General features: G+C 37.3%; 1 protein-coding gene across 4 annotated transcripts in view; it reads right to left on the bottom strand.

The window, feature by feature from the left end:
• PRKCQ (protein kinase C theta) overlaps positions 1 to 24,263 on the bottom strand; it is a 186,106-nt gene that overhangs the window by 83,541 nt on the left and 78,302 nt on the right. For all 4 annotated transcript variants that reach the window (XM_078450471.2, XM_078450470.2, XM_078450472.2 and 1 more), the window contains 4 exons: positions 23,854 to 23,963; positions 23,009 to 23,126; positions 14,206 to 14,366; positions 10,802 to 10,975 (listed from right to left, as the gene is read on the bottom strand). In XM_078450471.2, the coding sequence (XP_078306597.1) occupies positions 10,802 to 10,975; positions 14,206 to 14,366; positions 23,009 to 23,126; positions 23,854 to 23,963 (563 nt within the window). The remainder of the gene's footprint in view (positions 1 to 10,801; positions 10,976 to 14,205; positions 14,367 to 23,008; positions 23,127 to 23,853; positions 23,964 to 24,263) is intronic.

Genomic DNA, 24,263 nt, shown 5'->3' on the forward strand with positions numbered 1-24,263 from the left:
CTGAACAGACAAGTTTCTAGTAATGAAATTGAATCAGTAATCAAAAAACTTGCAGCAAACAAAATCCAGGACTAGTTGGCTTCACTGGTGAATCTACCAAATATTTATTTATTTTTTTAAGTTTATTTATTTATTTTGAGAGACACAGAGACAGTATGAGCAGGGGAGGGGAAGAGGTGGGGGGAGGGAGAGGAAGAGAGAGAATCCCAAGTAGGCTCTGCTGTCAGCACAGAGCCCGATGTGTGGCATGAACCCACGAAACGTGAGATCATGACCTGAGTAGAAACCAAGAGTCTGATGCTTAACTGACTAAGCCACCCAAGCAACCCTACCAAATATTTAAAGAAGAGTTAATATTTATCTTTCTAAAAATATTTCAAAAAACAGAAGATGGAGGAATACTTCAAAATTTATTATTCAAGGCCAACATAACTCTTACACAAAACCAAAGAAACCACAAAAAAAGAAATTATAGACCAATATCTTTGGTGAATATAGATCCAAAAATCTTCAACAAAATATTAGCAAATCAAATCCAACAATATAAAAGGGTTATTCAGCAAGATCAAGTGGGGTCTATCTCAGAGATGCAAGATAGTGTGACATCTACAAATCAATGTGATACATCACAATAATAAAGGGTAAAATCATATGATCATCTCAATCGATGCAGAAAAAGCATTTGACAAAACTTAGCATCTGTTCATGATAAAAACTCAACAAAGTGGATTTAGAGGGAACATATCTCAACTAAATAAAAGCCATTTATTACAGACACACAGCTCACATCATACTCAGTGGTGATCAGGATTAAGACAAGATCAGGAACAAGACACAAGACATTTTTGCCATTTTTATTCAACATAGTACTGGAAATCATAGCCACAGCGAACAGATAAGAAAAAGAAAGCCATCCAAATTTGTAAGGTACAAGTACAACTGTTAGTATTTGAAGATGAGATGATACTATATGTATAGAAAGCTATGATTAGTCTGCTAGAAACCTATAGAATAAATGAATTCAGTAGTTACAGAATATAAAAATATAAAGAAATCTGTTTCACTTTTATACACTAATAATGAACTAACAGAAAAAAGAATTAAGAAAACAATCCCATTTACAATTGCATCAAAAAGCTAAAATATTTAGGAATAAATTTAACCAAGGAGGAGGAAAACCATGAATTCTGAAAACTTGTAGGACACTGATGAAAGGAATGGAAGATGACATAAACGAAGGGACAGATATTCCATGCTCATGGATTGGAAGAATATTGATGAAATGTCCATACTACCCAAATCAATCTACAATCCAATGTAATCCCTATCAAAATATTAATAGTATTCACAGATCTACAACAAATAGTTGTAAATTTGTATGGCACCACAACAGACCTCAAATAGTCAATGCAATCTTGAGAGAGGAGTAAGGCTAAAAACACAATCCTAGATTTCAAACTATACTACAAAGCTACAGTAATGAAAACAGTATGGTACCAGCACAAAACTGAACACCTATGTCAATGAAACAGAAAAGAAAGACCAGAAATAAATTCATGCTTATCCTGTCAATTATCTATGACAAAGGTCACATGAATATGCAGGGAGAAAATAAAGTGTCTTCAGTAAATGGTTTTTGGAAAACTGGATGACTGTGTGCAGAAAGAAAGAAGGAAAGAAAGAAAGAAAGAAAGAAAAAAGAAACAAAGTAGACCACTTTTTAAAAAATATACACACATACAAAATTTTAAATGGATTAAAATCTAACTGCAAGACCTGGAAACAAAGAAGACTTAAAGAAAAAACATAGGCAGTAAAATCTTGGGAAAGCAGCCTTCGCAATATTTTTCTGGATCTGTCTCATTAGGCAAAGGAAACATAAGCAAGAGTAAATATTTAGACATTAAATTATAAAACTTTTGCACAGTGAAAGAAACCAACAACAAGACAAAAAGGCAACCCACCAGGTGGAAGAAGATATTTGCAAATGATTATTCAATAAGGGGTTATTATCCAAAATATAGAAAGAACACCAAAACACCAAAACAACAACAACAACAACAACAACAACAACAACAACAACAACAACAAAACCATTTGGTTAAACAATGGGCAGAGCACTTGAACAGACATTTTCCAAAGAAAACATACCAATGGCCAACAGACACATGAAAATATGCTCAGAATTGCTACTTATTGGGGAAATGCAAATCAAAACTACAATGAGATATCACCTCACACCTGTCAGAATTGCTAGTATTGAAAAGAAATAACAACTGACTAATGTAACAGTGTGTGTCAACTATACTCAGCTTTAAAATAAGAAAGAACAAATGTTGGTGAGAATATGGAAAAAATGGAACCCTCATGTACTGTTGGCAGGAACATAAATTGGTGTAGCCATTATGGAAAAGTATAGAGATTCGCTCCCCACAATGAGATTAAAAATAGAAGTACCATATAATCTTGTAATTCTACTTCTGGGTATTTATCCAAAGAAAACAAAAACACTAATTCAAAAAGATATATGCACCCCATGTTCAATGCTGTGTTATTTACAAGAGCAAAGATGTGGAAGCCACCTAAGTGTCTATCAATAGATAAATGCTAAAGAAGTGGAGAGTGTGTGTGTGTGTGTTTGTGTGTGTATTTGGCTGATATTTGGCATACGTATATAACATATTTTTCCATATTCTATAATATATGTTATATATGTATATTCATATATATGTATATAATATATGTTATGTATATGTATATGTATATGTATATATGTATGTATATGTTATATATATAACATGCTATATATATGTATATATGTATATATATAACATGGTATATTTATGTATATGTTATATACATATGTATATATACATACATATACATATATATATATATATATATATATATATATATATAGTATATATATAAATTAGATCTTGCCATTTGCAACAACATGGATGGACCTAGAGGGTATTAGGTTAAGTGAAAGAAGTCAGACTTAGAAAGGCAACTACTATATGATTTTACTTTTATGTGGAATACTAAACAGAAAACAAATATATAAACTAACAACAACAGAAAGGGACTTATAAATAAACTGGTAGCTGCCTCAGGTGAAGATTTATATGGATGGGCAAAATAGGAGAAGGAGATTAAGAAGTATAAACTTCCAGTTATAAGTCACAGGGAACAAAAGTTCATTATAGGGAATATAGTTAATAATATTGTAATACCTTTGTATTTGTGCGCGCGCGCACACACACACACACACACACACACACACACACATCCATCCATCCATCCTGGTACTGAGAAACCAAAAATCTACAGTAGCATAGATATACACAAAGTAAAGAGAAAAGAACCCAAACATAACACTAAATAAAACCATCAAATCACAAGGAAAAATACCAAGAAAAAAAGAAAAGCTACAAAAACAACCATAAAACAACAAAATAGAAGTACGTATCCATTAACAATTAATTTAAATGTAAATGGTCTAAATGTTCCAATCAATAGACCTAGGATAGCTGAATGGATTAAAAAAAGGACCGGCTTATGTGCTGCCCCACAAGAAACTCACTTCAGATCTAAAGACAGACAGACTGAAAGTAAAGGGATGGAGCAGTACTTCTATCAGTCAAAACAGGCTTAAACGCTGTTAGAAAACACACGTGCACGCGCGCGCACACATACACACACACACACACCATTACCAAATAATAAAGGGATCCATCTAAGAAGAGTCTATAACATTCATAAATATTTATGTACCCAACATGGAGCACCTGTGTGTAATAAGTAAATATTAACAAAATATAAAGGAGAAATTGATAGCAATACACTTGATAATAATACCATAAGAATAGGAGACTTTAATACACCACCTCTATCAATGGAGACATCATCCTGACAGAAAAGCAATAAGAAAACATTGGCATTAAATGATACACATTAGACCGGATGGACTTAATTGATAATACAGAAAATTTAACCTAAAAGCAACAAAATATACATTATTTTCAAGTGTACATGGAAAATTCTATAGGACAAATCATATGTTTGGCCACAAAAGGAATCTCAACAAATTCAACAACAATGAAATTGTATCAAGTATCTTTTCCAGCACAATAGTATGAAACTAGAAAGCAACTACAGAAGGAAAGTGGAAGACATACAAAACAGGGAGACTAAACAACATGTTATTAAACAACCAATGGGTCAACAAAGAAATAAGGGGAAATACAAAAATACCTGGAAACAAATGAAAATGGAAAAACAACTTTCTAAAATCTCTGGGAGCCCCACCAAAAGAAATTATAAAAGTTTATAGTAATACAGGTCTACCATAAGAAACAAGAAAAATTCCAAAATAAATAATTTAACTTCACACATAAAGGAACTAGAAAAAAAGCAAAACACAAAGTTAGTAGAAAGAAGGAAATTAAATAAAGATCAGAATGTAAATAAATGGAATAGAGACTAAAAAAAAAAACTGTAGAAAAGATTAAAAAAAACTAAAATCTGGTTCTTTGAAAAGATAAAATTGATATCCTCTGGCCAGACTCATCAAGAAAAAGTTGAGGGGCCAAAATAAAATCAGAAATGAGAGAAGTTACAACTGACCACAAGAATATAAAGGATCATAAGAGAGTACTATGAAGAATTGTACACCAACAAATTGAAAAACCTAGAAGAAATGGATAAGTTCCCAGAAACACACAACATTCTGAGACTGAATTAGAAAGATACAGAAAATCTAGATAGACTGATTTTAAGTAATGATGAATCAATAATTTAAAAACTCCCCCAAAGTACCAGTCTAAGACCAGATGGCTGATGAATTTGACCAAATATTAGAGAAGAGTTAGTACCTATCCTTCTCAAATCATTCAAAAACAATCAAAGAACACTTCATTTTACAAGGCCAGCATTACCCTGAAACCAACCCCCCAACACACACACACACACACACACACACACACACACACACACACACACACGAAATTATAGATCAATATCTCTGATGAATATGGATTCAAAAATCTTCAACAAAATTTCATCAAACTGAATTCAATAACACATTTAAAAGATCACTCACCACAATCAACTGGGATTTATTCCAGGATGCAAGCATAGTTCAACATCCATAAATCAATGTGATACATCACATTAACAAAACAAAGGATAAAAATCACATGATTGCCTCAACAGATACAGAAAGAGTATTTAACTAAACTTAACATCCTTTTGGGATAAAAATTATCAACAAAATGGGTATAAAAGTAATGTACCTCCACATAAAAGAGACCATATAAGACAAACCCACAGTTAACATTCTACTCAATGGTAAAAAGCTATAAGCTTTTCCTGTAAGATCAGGAACAAGACAATGATACCAATTTTCACTTCTTTTATTCATCATAGTATTGTAACTTTTAGCCAGAGCAATAAGTCAAGAAGAAGAAACAAAAGGCATCCAAACTGGAAAAGAATAAAACCATGATTTGCAGATGAGATACTGTATACACAAAACTCTACAGACTCCACCAGAAAACTATTAGATGTAATAAATGAATTCAGTAAAGTCACAAGATACAAGATTAACATACAGGAACTGGTTGCATTAGTTACTATACACTAATAATGAGCTATCAGAGAAATTAAGAAAGCAATCCCATTTACAATGCATCAAAAAGAATAAAGTACCTAGGAATACATTTAATCAAGGAGGTGAAATACCTATACTCTAAAAACTATAAAACACCAGTGAAAGAAATTGATGAAAATACAAATAAATGGCAAGATATACCATGCTCATCAATTGGAAGAATTAATATTGCTAAAATGTCCATACTACCTAAAGCTATCTACAGATGCAATACAATCTCAATCAAGATACCAACAGTATTTTTCACAGAACTAAAACCAAAAATTCTGAAATTTGTATGGAAGCACAAAAAACTCCAAATATCCAAAGCAATCTTGAGAAAGAAGAAAAAAGCTGGAGGTATCACAATCCCAGATTTCAAATTATACTACAAAGCTATCATAATCAAAACAGCATGGCACTGGCCAAAAACAGACACATAAATGAACAGAATAGAACAGAGATCCCAGGTATGAACTCACACACTTATGGTCAATTAATCTATGACAAATGAGGGAAAAATATACAAGGGAAAAGATAGTGCCTTCAATAAGTAGTGTTGGGAAAACTGGACCACTATCTTGCACTATATAGAAAAAAAATTCAAAATGGATTAAGGGCTTGAACATAACACCTACAACTATAAAACTCTTACATGAGAACATAGGCAGTAAGCTCTTTGACATCTGTCTTAGCAATATATATATATATTTTTGACCAGTATCATCAGGCAAGGGCAACAAAAGCTAAAATAAACAGATGGGATTACATCAAACTGAAAAGATTTTGTACTGTGAAGGAAACCATCAAGAAAGTGAAAAAGCAACCTACTGAATGGGAGAAGATATTTTCAAACCATATATCTGATAAGGTGTTAATATACAGAATATATAAAGAGCTTACACAATTTATTATTAAACACCCCCCAAACAATTGTTTTAAAAAATGGGCATAGGACTTGAGTAAATACTTCCCCAAGGAAGACATACAGATGGCCAATAGGTATGTGAAAAGATTTTCAACATCACTAATTGTCAGGGAAATACAAATGAAAATCACAAATCAAAATCACCTCACACCCATAGATTGGCTACTTGTCAAAAAGACAAGAAACAAGTGTTGGTGAGGATGTGGAAAAAAGGAAAGAACCCTTGTGCACCATTGGTGGGAATGTAAATTGGTGTAGCCACTATGGAAAACAGTATGGAGTTTCCTCAAAAAGTTAAGAATAGAACTACCCTATGACCCAGCAATTGCACTTCTGGATATTTATCCAAAGAAAACAGAAACACCAATTTGAAGAAACATATGCACCCTTATGCTCATTCTGGCATTATTTATAATAACCAAGATATGGAAGCCACCTAAGTGTTCATTGATAGGTGAATGGATAGAGAATATGTGAGATTCTATCTATCTAGATATCACACACATATAATACATATAATATATAATATTATATAATATTATATTATATAATATAATATATATTATATATATACATATATATAATACATATAATACACATACATATAATAGATATCTAGATATCACACACACATATAATAGAACATTGCTCAGCTGTAAAAACAAATGAAATGTTGCTGTCTGTGACAACATGGGTGAACCTAGAGGGTATTATGCTAAGTGAAATAAGTCAGAGAAAGACAAATACTGCGTGATCTCACTTATATATAGAATCTAATAAAACAAAATAGAAACTGACAAAGATACAGGAAGCAAACTGTGAGTTATCTGAATGGGGAGGGGTTGGGAGAGGTGAGTAGAAATAGGTAAAGGGTATTAAGAGATACAGACTTTCAGTTATAAAGTAAGTAAGTCATGGGGATGTAATGTTTAGCATAGAAAATATAGTTAATGATACTCTAATAACTTTGTATGGTGATGGATGGTAATTAGGCTTATGAGGATCATTTTGTAATGTATAATAATATTGAATCAGTATGATATACACTTGAAACTAATAGAATATTGCATGTCAATTATACTTCAATAAAAACAATAATAAATAACAAGTGAAAAACTGTCTTCAGAATCTCCTGAATAATTGGCATTCAATGGGCTGAGCTCTTTGTAGGTAGAAAGCCAATGAATAACTTTTCCTAAAAATAACAGTTCTCCAGAAGAGTAAATAGTTCATGTATGTTACCTAATATCTACACTAATGTGCAAAGGTAACTGTCATTTCCTTAAGAAAGGCAATTTCCAAAATGCCCCCCACAGCCAATCATTCATTTCAATTATTGCTTTCTATATTCACCTGTGGTATTTAATTGGTTATTCTGTTTGACACGCAAAATCTGAACAATAAATCAGGACATCCCCAAAACAACTCAGTATCCTTGGGAAAGTATTGTGCAAGATTTCTGTCTCTCATCCCTCATTTCTTAGAAATAAGAAAGCAATCCCATTCCTTGAAACCTAAGTAGTGAGCCAGTCACTTTTACATTTGATATACACATTCTCTACCACTTCTCCCCAGGCATTGACTTCTCTGGTTTTGGTAAAACATCACAGCTGCATGGAACCTTAAGAGCATCTCCTATGAGACAAAAAGGAGCAAACACTGCCTGGAGCTCTGATAGACAAGCACAAGAAGGAAAATACTGGTATTTTCTACAAAGCAGCATTCAGAAGAGCTTTTCCTAGAAGACACAAAAACAATTATACATACAGATATATATATATACGTGTGTGTGTGTGTGTGTGTGTGTGTGTGTACATGTGTATGTGTGAGTATACACATGCACAGCTGGGAGAAAGTACCAGATGAAATGTGATTACATCATGCTTCTAGAAGCCTGGTCTTAGGTGTATTTAGTAGTTTGATACAAGCCTTACAATATTTCTAGAGAAAAAGTAAGATCATGTATCCCATGATGCACAGAAAATCTGGAATGCAGATTAGGAGTGCATGGCAAAGCCCTCACCTTGTGTTTCGGTAACATATTGACAGATATTTATGATCTCCAGGAGGACATTTCTGGGAGAAAAATCTAACTCATTATCAGAAATCCCAAATGCCTTCTTGCTGCAGAAAATGAGCCTACCTTATTATTATCCCTTCATTCCTTTATGCTTTCTCTTGAAACCAACCACACCTCTTACTGCCCAAGACCCTTTCTCCCTACTCATATTCTAATTTCTAGTTTCTCTCAGCTCTGGAATGTAGAGTCTGCACTGTGCAGTTTCATACCACTCACCACCGTTAGAAGTATCTCTCTTTCCCCTCTAGTATTACAGTATGGAATTCCTGAGGTCAGGAACTATATTATATATTTCCATATCCTCTGTGGTGCTTTGGATACTATATATGATTATTAAGGTGTATTTAGTAGTTTGATACAAGCCTTACAATATTTTATTGTCCTTTAAAAATACTTACAAAAATAATCTCATTTCTCTTTTTCTTATCTACGTGTATTTATGCATTTATTCCTTCATTAAACATTTGTTGAGCATCTACTGGGGACTGGAGAAGTAGCGATAAAAGGCCTAGTTGCCATCTACATGTTCCGACAGATTCCCATGGTTTCCCCACTACTGCTTTCCGTGACTGGGGCAGCTTACACGCCTTCTGTTACTTATACTTACATCAAGGTAGAACATTATCATGCAGACTTGAAATGGAATAAGAGAATAAAGTCTTCATGCTCTTTGGGTCTTAACCACACAGTCCCACATGGGTCTGCTTATTATTCTAGGCCATGTACAAGGCAGAAGTGTGAAAGAGAGTAAACAAGGAAAAGCAAATCATAATGCTGGTGCATGAAGACTGGTCCACAAGGATGTTCACTTCAGTGTTATTTAAATCAGAACAGAAAGTTAGAAATGTTCTAGTGAGATAAATCACATTGTAGAATATTCATAGATGTGAGGAAATGTATATAAGAGAGTGTTGAAAATACCAGTTGCAGAACAGTAGGTATTTACAATGGGTTTCTTATTTTTTCAAATTTTTTAATTTATTATTTTTGAGAGTGAGCAGAGGAGGAGCAGAGAGAGGGAAGGAGAGAGAGAGGATCCGAGGTGGGCTCTGTGCTGACAGTTGAGAACCCAATGTGGGGCTCAAACTCATGAACCATGAGATCATGACCTGAGCTGAAGTTGGACACTTAACTCACTGAGCCACCCAGGCACCCCCATTTCTATTTTTAATTTTACAAAATCCACTGAGTGAAAAAGTCTAGAAGGTTAAACTTCAAAGTATTAGTGGTGAGTATACCGAGATGGTGAGATTATAAATGATTTTCTTCATTAATTTTCCAAATTTTCTAAAATGATCCTGAATAGTTTTTGGTCTGAAAAAAGAGGCAATTGAATTTTTTTTTTAAATTTTTAACGTTTTTCATTTTTGAGAGACAGAGCACGAGTAGGAGAGGGGCAGAAAGAGAGGGAGACACAGAATCCGAAGCAGGCTCCAGGCTTTGAGCTGTCAGCACAGAGCCCGATGTGGGGCTTGAACTCACAAAGCGCAAGATCATGACCTGAGCCGAAGTCAGACGCTTAACCGACTGAGCCACCCAGGTGTCCTGAATTTTTTTTTTTTTTAAGGCATAAAGAGAACAGGAAGAGAATCCTCCCAGAATAAGAGCACCTTCTGACAAAATTTACCTTTTTACCTCACTGCTCAGGCCTTGCTCACTGATAGCCCACTGTATGGGCTGTTTCTCTGTGGCCCATATATATGAAAATAACAGTACACACGCATTTTGACCTACTGTCCAACTTTTGTCTCCTCAAATACACATATGAATACACACTGAACAAACAGTGTCATGTATTTCTCCCTCACAAAGCACTGCTTTGTCAAGCAAGGCACAGGCTGCCTAGAATCCTGGTTGTTACAGAAGTTAAACCAAATTCTAAAAAACAAGTGAAAAGACAAACCCAGAAGGAAAGCCCCTTCTCAACAGACTGTGTTAAACAATTCAAAATAGTATCTCACTGGTGTTTGGAGAAGAAGAAGTTTGTTTGGACAGATGGAAGGTGAGCTGAAAGGTAAAGAAAAATATGGGGACAGTTCCCCACATGTCCCAAGGAGGGCGCCACCAGAGGCCCCCCGCTTAGACAGGCACATTTGCTAGGCAAGAGGTGGATGAAGTGTTGTCTGAGCAGAAGTCTTACCTTGGTCTGGAATGTACAGAACATGTGCGTTAGGAACGGATGCTCCCAGGCCAAGGAGAGAACTCTCTTCTCTACCATTGTGCACTCAACATCATCGTCCATCAAAACCACATCTTTCTTTAAGGCTTTTATTGCAAAAAATTGATTGGTCTTCTTGAACTCTGCTAGGAAGACCTAGAAGCAAAGGTAAGAAGTAACTTTATTTTAGAATTTGGTCTCACTCATTAAAGAAGAGACCATGTCCTGAGATCTGTGTTGGGCAAAACAAAGAGGATTTCTTCTCCAACCCCCTCCTTCCCCTTGACAGGGACAAAATAGAGCACTCCATTGATCAGGGATATTACCTAGGAGTTTCACACTTGCTGTGTACCTTTCCAAGGCATTCACAAAACTACTGTACAATTGGATGGGTTATTCTCAGGCCCTGAAAATTTCTGTGTAAAAAAGTATGACCTGTCTGCCCAGGGACCTGAGTAAATTTATAATATAAATTCCCAGACACTAAGTGCATATTGAAGAAAGCAGCAGCAAGTAGCAGAGAGGAGGACCTGATTATACTTGAAACATCAGTGCAAATGAGCATAAAACTCAGCTCTGAGTTTTACCCAGTTTTTCAGGGTGAAACTATAATACAAGGGGAATAGAGTTTTCCTCATGTGCCTAAAAAGTATACACCATTTCATCTGATGGCATAGACCTAAGGCCATTTTTCGGACCTACTATGTGTCAGACACTCTGCTACCCTTTACATGTGCCATCTAATTCTTAGCTCAGAACTCTCTGCAAGACAGGTAGTAATAATAAAAAGAACGAACTTCAAAGAGGAATTTCACTTTCTCAAATTCATGGAGCTCCTCAGTGGAAAAATCTAACTCCAAGTTTACTTTTTCTACTGGATTTCATGACTTATATGAAAGGACACCAGATGGCACATAATGGGGAGTTTCTACAACTTGTACTTTTGCAAATGATGCATCAACAGATGACTGACAGTTGTGAGGACGTGGCATTTGGAAATAGAAAACTCCAGCCTGGGTCTCTTTTCACAGACATTTACTAGCTGTGGGAATGTGGATAAACCAATTAACCACTCTGGGCTTCAGTTTCCTAATGTGTAAAAGAGATAATTGTCATGACATTCTCTAACTTGCAGGACCATCGTGAATATCAAATGGCTACCACATGGGAAAGTGGTTTAGAAACTATAAAATGCTCTCTAAATGACAGTTATTAAGAATACTTGTCATTTGTTTCTTGACTTTTAGGGAATGTCGAAGTCAATGACACTAAACCAGTACTGAAAATGCACGTGTCTATGTTTAAAAATAATATGGTGCAGATAGCTAGCTTTGGGGTAGCTGGCTTGACAGAGGGCACAGAACTTACGAGAAAGCAGGCAAATGGATGATGTGCATATACCCAGAAAACAATGCTATTTTTTTCTGGACTGCAAAGTACATTGAGATAAGAATATGGAGGCTACCATTTTGTTGAGAAACCATACTTCCTGTATAAAGCCAAAAGAAAGAAGAAAAACAAATTTTGGAGTGTTCTTAATGTTGTGAGAAAGGGAAATATGGCTACTCCATTTTGCTTTTGTGTTTCATTCTCCTTTCCAGGGGCCCCATGGCCCATCCTCTTCAGTCTGTAGGGACTCAGGGTCCTGATGGCAAGAGCATACTGTTTTGGACATAGAACAGAAGACACCCTAAGGCTCTCAGTGTCCTTTGGGATATTTTACGAAGGCTTGTAGGTTTAACTTAATGTCTTTCTTATTAACCTTGTTCAAATATAGAAACCCACATGGGAACAAAGAATGATAAACATTTCATTAACAATTAAAAGTAGTCTTTTGGTAATTGTTTCTTTCCATAAAACATCCCCAAACCAGCCATAGCCGAAGAAGCTGAAAAGGCAATTTCCATCTCTATAATGGGCTTTCAATTTTTGGTAACAGGTTATAATTGCACATTAATTGGTACTAAATTATAATGAAGACTGGCTTTAAAATTGCTTATTACACAGATTAACAGCAAATGAGCCTGCTGTGTTTCATATTATTGTGGAAATGAACTCAAAGAATTAATGGATATCAGCTAGTTTGCAGGGCAGAATGCATTTTGCCAAAAGCAATGCACTGATGTTTAAATCCAACCCGATTGCGGCACAACGTCATTCAGCTGTGGTGATGCTTATTTGCATTCTAGTTTACTATTAAATAAACTGGGTGAATTTCCCAAAGTCTGGCGAGCAGGTGCAGAGCATATTGCTGGCCTTGGATACACAAATTTATAGAATGGTAGTTTCTGGCTAAAATTTTCCTAGGAGTTTCACCCAAGAATGTACAACAATGAAGGGAACAATTAATACAGTAGATACCCTTGGCATCTAGAATAACCTCAAGGCCTATGTTCCATGGTATCCCTCTTTACGTTCGCGAACTTGAAAATTATTTTCCATCACTGACGGTTGATGGTTAAATTATGTCATCTTCCTCCTTTTCTTCTCGTCTTCTGTGACTGACAGAGACAGCCCGTAACTTGAGTGTGTGGCAGGAAGAATTTAGAGGAGGGACTTTCCCCCGTGAAACTTTTCTCATGACTCTCCAGCTACAGCTTTGTTATGAACTGAATTGTGCCCCCTCCAAAAAAATGTGCATGCCAAAGCCCTAAACCCTAGTACCTCAGCATGTGACTATATTTGGAGATATGGTCTTTACAAAGGTAATCAACTTAAAATAAGTTCACTGGGGGGCTAGTGTCCTTATAAGCAGAGATTAGGACACAGATACAGGGGGACGACCATGTGAGGACACAGGGAGAAGATGGCCATTTACAAGGCCAAGGAGAGAGACCTCAGAAGAAATAACCCTATCAACACCTAGGTCTCAGACTTCCAACCTTCAGAATGATAAGAAAACCAATGTCTGGTGTTTGAATCACTCAGTCTGTGAGACTTTGTTACATTATTCCTAGCAAACTAATGCAAGACTGAAGACATTTGCTAGGAAAAAAATTGCATTCAATGTAAAACAACTCTCCAAGTTTGAGAAAGTAGCAAAAGAGAAATAACAACCAAAAAAAAACCTGTATGAAATAGAAACTATAGACACTGGCTGAGGCAGCTTCCCGTTTCTTTGATATCCATATACATCACACTCATAAGTGTATGGGATATACACCTTTGAAGCAAAATGGCTTGGGAACAATGATTCCCAGGAAGCAGAGGCCACTATCCCCTAGAGTTCCAGATTTCCTTTTAATCAGACCTCTCTCTACCCAGTCAAAAAATGCACAGGAATGCTCTCTACACACCCACAACCTGCTCTGCTCCAATGAGTTCAGGAGCTTTGCTTTTCAATTCCTGTTAGTTGGTCTGTAGAATTCTACAGCATGGTATCATACCTTGCCAAAACTTCCTTTCCCCAACATTTTGTGCAAGATAAAATCCTCAATTTTTAGCTTCATATGTAGAGATGGTCTTTCTATGTTCGGTTCAGGTTCTGGACGATGGCGTATGTTCTCCATCCCGTCCAAAGGAGACTCCCAAGAGATTCCCTGAGGCTCTGAAAATAGCAAGCCAGTGGTTAAAAGTAAACAAGGAACAATGGAGGGGGCATTTTAGCTACTTTGAGAACACTTTCTCTTCCACTTCCCACTCTGAGGCTCCATCCACAAAAATGGGGGGGAAAGGTCCCCTGCAGGGCAAAGACAGCACCTTCCTCCTGTGAGCCTGGAATTTGGGGCGTGGACTGCATCTCTTATCTACTCAACTGACTGGGAGAAATTTCATTTTAAGGAACATTCCAATCAGCAGAAGTCCATACATGCAAAACACATGAGCGCTTTAAATAATGTCAAATCATGGACAAATAGAGATTTTAACCAAATTTGAGGAAAAATGATTCTCAGCTACTTGCATGGCTCACAGGCTCAGTGGCATTGATTCCTGTGGCTTCCACGTGAGGGATCAGGAAATGAAAAGCAGATCACTGAAGATCTGAATCACATCATCTATCCCCGTATTCAAGGTCAGCCAATTTATTCCTCACCCAATGACAGAACAGGTGCAGAAAGCTTTTTGGAACCTTCCTCCTACCCCCTTATAACATTTCTTTCCTTTTTTATTGAAATACATTTGACACACCATATTGTGGTAATTTAAGGTGTCCAACATGTTGACTTGATACATTTATATATTGTGATACGATTGCTATTTTACAGCACCTCTAGCATATCACATAATTTTGTGTCTTCTTTGTGGCTGGAATGACCTTTTTTATTTTCAGTCTCTAAATTTAACTTTCATCTTCTCCTTAAGTCCAAGGAAAATAATTATAGGAACTGCCCATGTTTTGAAAGCTTGCATTTGTCACTTTGCTTTTGTGAAAGATCTACATCACTACCTGTTTTTGCCAACCAAAAAAACAAACAAACAAGCAAACAAAACTGGACAGGATTTTCTCTTTTACAGAAAAAAGAAAAGTGCAAACAACATTCAACATTGGTGTTGCAGTGAGCAGACAGAGCCAGTGCACCAGAGCAGTGAGAGTGGTGCCATCCAGCCCCTTACCCGGGATCTGCACTCAGCACCTCGACATCCAGCTGCCAGAGCTTTGAACTGTGTGAGCATCTGGGCCTCCATTAGCAACATGTGTTCTAAGCTATCAGAAAGCCTAAGGTGGTTTTTGGTTCAGGGAATACTCAAAAATTGTTCCATGTAAATTAATGGTAATTTATGCCATTCTGGCTTCCAAAAGAGTTCATAGGGAGTCATGAGGAAGATGGCAGAGTAGAAGGATTACCTCATCCCCTGGGCACACCAAAGTAACAGCTACATCCCTACAACTAACACAGAAAATGACCTGAAGACTGGCAGAACAGACCTTCCACAGTTGACTATAGACAGGAGGCCACACTGAGAAAGATAGAAGGGGCAGAGACGTGGTTGGGAACCCAACCCCTGTGAGTCTAGCCACAAATGGGAAGGGCACCGCAAGCACAAGGAAGCCAGAGGATCAGACGCCATAGAAGGCATCCCTGGCATGGGGAACCTGTACTGGGAAGACAAGTCTCAATAACATTTGGCTTTGAAAAACAGTGGGGCTTAAAATTAGGAGCTTTAAAAATCAGCCAGGCTTAACCCTGGAAAGGGCAGGAGGGTGATAGGAAACTGAGTACCTACCATAAAGAACGTAAAGAACCACCATAATACCTTGACCCAAGACAGCACAGAAGCAGCAGTTTAAAAAGTTCCGGGAGGTATAGATGAAGGAGATTTATTGACTACTCTTAGAATGAGTGCTGGAGGGTCAGGGATCTTCCCTTTCCTAAGCCTAGATAGCCATCTATCTTGCAAGTACCATGTGCCCTGCCCTAGCACTCACCTGTGGACCTGCTCCATTCAATCTGTACACCCTCCAAAGCAGATATTGCCCCACCACCCCCAACTGGAAGCCCCAGTAGGGATCAGTACCACTCCAAAGCAATTCTTCCTCTGGGGTTTAGGGGAGATAACCCCACACACCAGGCACCCACAGTGCCAACAGCTCAGTCTCTAAGGGCAATCCCTGCCCCTCAATGTACCTGCAGCAGTGACAGAGATGCTAACTGCAGACAGATAGGCTGACTACTGGCCCCACACACCAACAGCCCCACGACAGCTTCAGACAGGCCTCTCGACAGCATGGGGAATAAATCTTGCCCTGTGTACCCACAGCAGGCAAAGTGGATCAGTGCATCCAGCTGGGCTACAGACAGTTATGGCTCAGCCTCAATAGTAGGATGTCCACAGCCCACGCAGGGACACCTCTAGAGTTCCTAATTCTGGTGGCCAGGGGAATTGAATTACATGACACCAATGGACTTCTTCTGATCAAGGCCACCACCTTCAAGACCAAGAGATGTAGCTGAATTACCTAATACATAGAAACTAACACAGACAGACAAAATGGGGAGATGGAGGGATACGTCTCAAATGAAAGAATAAGATAAAAATCACAGTTAAAAAGCAAAATGAAATGGCAATAAACAATTTGCTTGATAAAGAATTCAAGGGAGTAGCCATAAAGACACACACTGGGCTTGAGAAAACAGTAGATGAGCTCAGTGAGAACCTCATTAAAGATGCAGAAAATATAAAAAAGAACCAGTCAGAACTGAAGAAGATGTAACTGAAAGAAAAAAATACACTAGAGGGAATCAACAGCAGGGAATGCAGAAAAACAGGTCAGCAATCTGAAAGAGAGAATAATGGAAGGCAACCAAGCTGAACAGCAGAAAGAAAAAAAAGAGCAATAAAAAATAAGAATAAGTTAAGGAACTCAGCAACACCATCAAGCATAACATTTGCATTATAGAGAATGGGAAGGAGAAGAGAGAGAAAGGGGGGCAGAAAATTTATTTGAAGAAATAATATCTGGAAACTTCCCTAATCTGCAGAAGGAAAGAGCCATTCACATCCAGGATGCACAGAGAGCCCCAAACAAGGTGAACCCAAGGTGGTCCACACTGAAACACATAATAATTACAATGGCCAAAAGTAATGATAAAGAGAGAATCTTAAAAGTGGTAAAAGTACACAGTTACATACAAGAGAAATCTCATAAGGCTATGAGCTGATTTTTCAGCAGAAACTTTTCAGGCCAGGAGGGAGTGCATGATATATTCAAAGTGCTGAAAGAAGGCGCACCTGGATGGTTCAGCCAGTTAAACGTCTGACTCATGGTTTCAGATCAGGTCATGATCTCAGAGTCATGTGATGGAGCACCACACTGGGCTGCATGCTGAGCATGGGGTCTGTTTAAGATTCTCTCTCTCCCTCTACCCCTCCCCCATGCTTTCGTTCTCTCTCTAAACACACACACACACACACACACACACACACACAACAAAACAAAACAAAACAAACAAAAAACAACCAAACAAAATCTAAAGTGCTGAAAGAAGAAAACCCACAACCAAGAATACTCTATCCAGCAAGGCTATCATTCAGAATAAAAGAGAGAGAAAGAGTTTCCCAGACAAACAAAAGTTAAAGGAGTTCATCATCACTAGGCCAGCTTTATAAGAAACTTCGAAGGGAATTCTTTAAGTGAAAATAGAAGGCCATAATTAAAAGAAAATTATGAAAGGATGAAATTTCACTGATAAAAGCAAATGTATATTAAAGGTAGATTAATTACTTATAAAGTGAAAAGGCTGGTTAGAACACAAAAGTAGTAAAATTATATCTACAAACATTAGCCAAGGTATTCACAAAATAAAAAGATGTAAAACATGACATCATATACATAAAAGGTGGGGCAGGGGTAAGAATTTAGTGCTTTTAGAATGTGTTTGAACTTAAGTGTCCATCAACATAGTATAGACTGTTGTACACATAAGAGGTTATATATGAACCCAATAAACACAAATCAAAAACCAATGGTAGATACACAAAAAATAAAGGGAAAGGAATCCAAGCATAACACTAAAGAAAGTAACCAAATCACACTGAAAGAGAGCAATGGGAGAAGGAAAGAAGAAAACTACAAAAATAGCCAGAAGAATTAACAAAATGGCAAGAAGTACACACCTATCAATAATTACCCTAAAGGTAAATGTACTTCATACTCTAACCAAAAGACAGACGGTGACTGAATGGATTAAAAACAAAAGACAAACAAAAAAACAAGACCCATCTATATGCTGCCTACAAGGGACTCATAGCCCTAAACACACACACAGACTGAACGTAAAGGGATGAGAAAACATACTTTGCAGATGGAAGCAAAAAAAAAAAAAAAAAAAAAAGCTGGGATAGCAATGCTTGTATCAGACAAAATAGACTTTAAAACAAAGACTGGATCAAGAGACAAAAAAGGGCACTACATAATGATAAACGGATCAATCCAATAAGGGGACATAAAATTGTAAAAATGTATGTCCACAGTATTGGAATACTAAATTACATAAAGCAAATATTAGGGATATAAAGGGAGAAATTGACAGTAATACAATGATACCAGGGACTTCAATACCCCACTTACATCAATGGATAAATCACCCAGACAGAATGTCGATAAGGAAACAGTGACTTTGAACATGTTAGACCAGATTGACCTAACAGACATGTATAGAATATTCCATCCCAAAGCAGCAGAATACACATTCTTCTCAAATGCATGTGGAGCATTCTCCAGAATACATCACATGTTAGGCAACAAAAAAGTGTCAATAAATTTAGGGAGACTGAAGCTATAGCAAGTCTCCATTCCAACCACAATGGTATGAAACTAGAAACCAACTACAAGAAAAAAATCTAAAAAGCCCCACAAACACACAGAGCTAAACAACATGCTCCTAAACAATGCACGGGTCAACAAATCAAAGAAAAAAATCAGAAAATACATGGAGACAAATAAAAATGAAAAAACAATGATCTATAATCTTTGGGACACAGTAAAAGTAGTTCTAAAAAGAAACTTCAGAGCAATACAGGCCTACCTCAGAAAACAAGCAAAATCTGAAATAAACAACCTAACCTTACACCTAAATGAGCTGGAAAAAAAAAAACAAACCCAAAGATAGTGGAAGGAAGGAAATAATAAAGAGTACAAGAGAGGTTGCCTGGGTGGCTCAGTCTGACTTCGGCTCAGGTCACGATCTCACAGTTTGTGAGTTTGAGCCCCACGTCAGGCTCTGTGCTGACAGCTCAGAGCCTGGAGCCTGCTTCCGATTCTGTGTCTCCCTCTCTCTGCCCCTCCCCTGCTCGTGCGCTCGCTCTCTCTCTCGCTCTCTCTCTCTTAAAAATAAATAAATAAATAAATAAATAAATAAATAGAGAGTTAATACCTATTCTTCTCAAACTATACCAAAAACAGAAGAGGAAGGAAAACTTCCAAATTCATTCAATGAGGCCAGGATTACCCTGATACCAAAACTACAAAAAAAGAAAACTGTAGGCTAATATCTCTGACTAACACAGATGCAAATATCTTTAAAAAATATTAGCAAACTGAACTCAGCAATACATTAAAAAAAGTCATTCATCACAATCAAGTGAGTTTTATTGCAGGGATATAAGAGTAGTTCAGTATTTGCAAATCAATCAATGTGATATACCATATTAAAAAGAGGAAAGATAAAAAACACATGGTCATCTCAATAGATGCAGAGAAACCATTTGACAAAATACAACATACCTTAATGATAAAAACTCTCAACAAAGTGGGTTTAGAGGGAATACCCCAACGTAATAAAGACCATACATAACAAACCCACAGCTAACACCATACTCAATAGTGAAAAACTAAAAGTTTTTCTCTAAGATAAGGACAAGATAAAGATGTCCACTCAAGCCACTTTAATTCCACACAGTGCTAGAAATCCTAGCTGCAGCCATCACATAAGAAAAAGGAATAAAAGCCATCAGAATTGATAAGGGAAAAGTAAAACTGTCACATTTGCAAATGACATATATTTGGAAAAATCTAAAGACTGCACCAAAAAACCTATTAGAACTGAAAATGCAAAGTCAAAGAATACAAAATTAATATACAGAAATGTGTTGCATTTCTGTACACTAATAACAGAGTAGCAGAAAGAAAAACTAAGAAAACAATCCGAATTACAATTGCATCAAGAAGAATAAAGTAAAAGGAAGAAACTTAACCAAGGAGGTGAAACCTGTACTTTGAAAACTATAAAACATTGACTAAAGAAATTGAAGTGACAGAAACAAATGGAAAGATATTCTGTGCTCAGGGATTGGAAGAATTAACATTGCTAAAATGTCCATACTACCCAAAGCACTCTACAGATTCAGTTTAATCCCTATCGATATACCAAGAGCATTCTTCACAGAACTAGAGTAATATTAAAATTTGTATGGAATCACAAAGACCTTGAATAGCCAAAGTGATCTTGAAGAAGAACAAAGCTGGAAGTATCATAATCACAGATTTTAAGATATACTACAAAGCTATAATAATCAAAACAGTATGGTACCAGCACAAAAGCAGACATATATATCAGTGAAACAGAATAGAGCTCCCCTAAATAAACCCACACCCATATGGTCAGTGAATCTATGACAAAGGAGACAAGAATACACAGTGGGGAAAAAGAGTTTTTTTTTAACAGTCCTTTCAACAAATGGTGTTGGGATAACTGAACAGCTATATGCAAAAGAACAAAACTGGACCTCTTTCTTAAACCACACACAAAACTAAATTTACAGTGGATTAAGACCTATGTATGAGACCTTAAACCATAAAACTTCTAAAGGAAGACACAGGTAGTAATATCTTAGACATCAGTCTTAGCAACATATTTATGGATGTGTCTCCTAGGCAAGGGAAAGGAAAGCAAAAATAAACTATTGGGACTATACCAAAATAAAAAACTTTTGCACAGCAAAGGAAACCATAAACAAAACAAAAAGGCAAGGTAGTGAATGGGAGGAGATATTTGCAAATGCTATATCTGATGAGGGATTTATATGCAAAATATATAAAGAACTTGTACAACTCAACACCGAAAAAAAAACAGATTAAAAAATGGCCAGAGGATCTGAACAGACATTTTTCCAAAGAAGACATACTAATGGCCAACAGACATATGAAAAGATGCTGAACATCATCAATCATCAGGGAAATGCAAATAAAGATCGCAATGAGGTATCATCTTATGCCAGTCAGAATGGCTAGTATCAAAAAGACAAGAAATAGCAACAGCTGGTGAGGATGTGGAGAAAAAGAAACAGTATGGTGGCAGTGGGAAAGCAAACTGGTCCAGCCACTGTGGAAAACAGTAGGAGGTTCCGCAAAAAATTAAAAATAGAACTACCATGCAATCCAGTAATTGCACTACTGGGTATTTACCTAAAGAAAATGAAAACACTAGTTCAAAAAAGATATACACATTCCTATGTTTATTGCAGCATTATTTACAATAGCCAAGATATGGAAGCAACCCAAGTGTCCATCAACAGATGAGCGGATAAAGAAGCTATGATATATATACAAGGGAATATTAGCCATAAAAAGGAATGAGATCTTGCCACTGTGACAACGTGAATGGATGTGGAGGGTATCATGGTAAATGAAATAAGACAGAGAAAGACAAATTCCATACAATTTCACTTATATGTGGAATCTAAAAAACAAAACAAAACCAAACATTCTTTTTTTTTTAACGTTTATTTATTTTTGAGACAGAGAGAGACAGAGCATGAAGGGGGAGGGTCAGAGAGAGGGAGACACAGACTCTGAAACAGGCTCCAGGCTCTGAGCCATCAGCACAGAGCCCGATGCGGGGCCTGAACTCGAGGACCGTGAGATCATGACCTGAGCCGAGGTTGGACGTTTAACCGACCAAGCAACCCAGGCGCCCCCCAAAACATTCTTAAATATAGAGAATAAACTGGTGGTTGCCACAGGGGAGGTGGGTGGGGGAGCGCGTGAAATAAAGGGGATTAAGAGGTATAAAATTCCAGTTACAAAAAAATAAGTCACAGAGATGAAAAGCACAGCATAAGGGATACAGTCAATAACAATATAATAACATCATTATGGTGACAGAAAAACTTGGAGTAATGTACAGAATTATTGAATCAATATGTTGTACACCTGAAACTAAGTCACACTGTATGTTAACTATACTTCAATTAAAAAAAAAAAAAAGGTTTCACAGGAATAGTCTACTTTAGGATAGTGAGGAAAACCTATATTTTATAATGTATGTTGAAACTATTCATCTCCCGGATTCATGTGGGCATATCTTCTCATGAACTACTTTCAGAAAGTAGGCTGGGGGACTTCCACGATGTCATGTATGTTGCACTAGTCTTCCCTTTTCTACTTTTAACCTTCCCCCAAAAGGCTCAAAGGTATAGAATAGGATGGCCTACTGTGACATTCCCACCATTGAAATTCATGGTAGATTTATTTTGCAAAACCTTTTAACAGTGACAGGAAGTAACATTCTAAAAACAAGGAAACGTTTGCAGCCCTACTGTAGACCTATATCCCATTCTCTCCCTGCCCTCACCTCCCACCCTCTTACAAAGGTTTCCTAATGGGGCATATTTTGGTTTCACTTCCAAGAAGTAGGAGCCTCCCACCTATCAGACCAGGTAAATGGAGAGTTGAAATCTAGAGGACTCCATTAGGGCTGACCAAGATTAATTGCTGACAATGATTCTACCGAGGATCAGGATAGCTACCTTTTTTCCCAGATGCTGGTACACACGGCAGCCTTGCTTCACCTTTTATGGAGCACGGGAGACCAATTTCAACGGGACCTTCTCTGAAGATGTGTTCACTATCTCTTAAGCAGCGAGCCTAGATTATAAACAAAGAGTCAGACCACCCACCTACCCACCCGCTACGGCCCCATCAGCTCAGCCTGCTGCCCTCGGGGATGAGATCCGTTTAAGAATCCTAAATGCATACATATCCAACATCCTTCTTTCCCTCAGCATTCTTTTAGGATCTCACATGCTGTAAGAGTCTACCTATTATATTTTATACACGAACAGGCACATATTCACTTCCTTCATACTTTTCCAGGGGCTAACTGGTTTCTCCCGTACTATCTACATCATTTGGTCACAATTAAGAATGGAAGGTTAATGGATGGAAAGAGAGCTTACAAAGGCAACACCAAGAGGGTTTGTTCTTAGATACAAAAAATTCAATTCTAGTCCTAGTGCAGGTGAGTAAACGGCAAGGCAAAAGTTGCCCTCGACTCAGTGTTCCGTGCACATTTTAGGGATGATTCTAGCCAGTAGATAGGTACAAAGCTGGTAATGAATCCTCAATGATTTCAATGAATTTGTTTCTGCCCCTGCTCATGCCACAAATAATTTAAGATCCTAAAAATATAATACAAATGCATGAAGTAAATCAATATCTCCGAGTGTGGATATGGGCATAAGGATGAAAGTCAGAGGCAAGGCAAATGCTCAGAAACAGACTCCATATTGCTCCACAGATCAAAGGGAAGGAGGACTCGAGTAGTCCTTGCTGAGTTGAAACTGGAGGAACTTAACCTAAAAGCCTCTCCTACCTGTTGAGTGCTCTCAATCATTGCCAGTGCTTCGGCCATCAGCTTCTGATTTATGCCACAAAGGTTGGCCACCTTTGTCTGGCATCTGTGATGTACGTTCATACCACATGCTGCAAAGGAGAAAGAGACACTGTGAGCCAGAGGAACAGAACTCACTGAGCGGACTTTGCACAGGTCTGCTTCAGGTACACATACATTGAAGAACGATTGGCAAATCCCTAGAGCCATCTTCCCAGCAGCAGGAGACACTGAATACAAATAAATGAGGGCAGTGCTTCTACAATGCCACCACGCGTCCACCTCCCCTTCCCAAGACTACACACACAGACCAGAGGCTCCTGGATGTGGTGCTGGGGAAGGACTCCCACCGGAAGCAGAAGCAGAGCCTTGCTGACAGAGGAGGAAGGCTG

This window comes from Panthera onca, chromosome B4, assembly GCF_046562875.1.
Source record: "Panthera onca isolate mPanOnc1 chromosome B4, mPanOnc1 haplotype 2, whole genome shotgun sequence".
Taxonomy (NCBI): Eukaryota; Metazoa; Chordata; class Mammalia; order Carnivora; family Felidae; genus Panthera; species Panthera onca.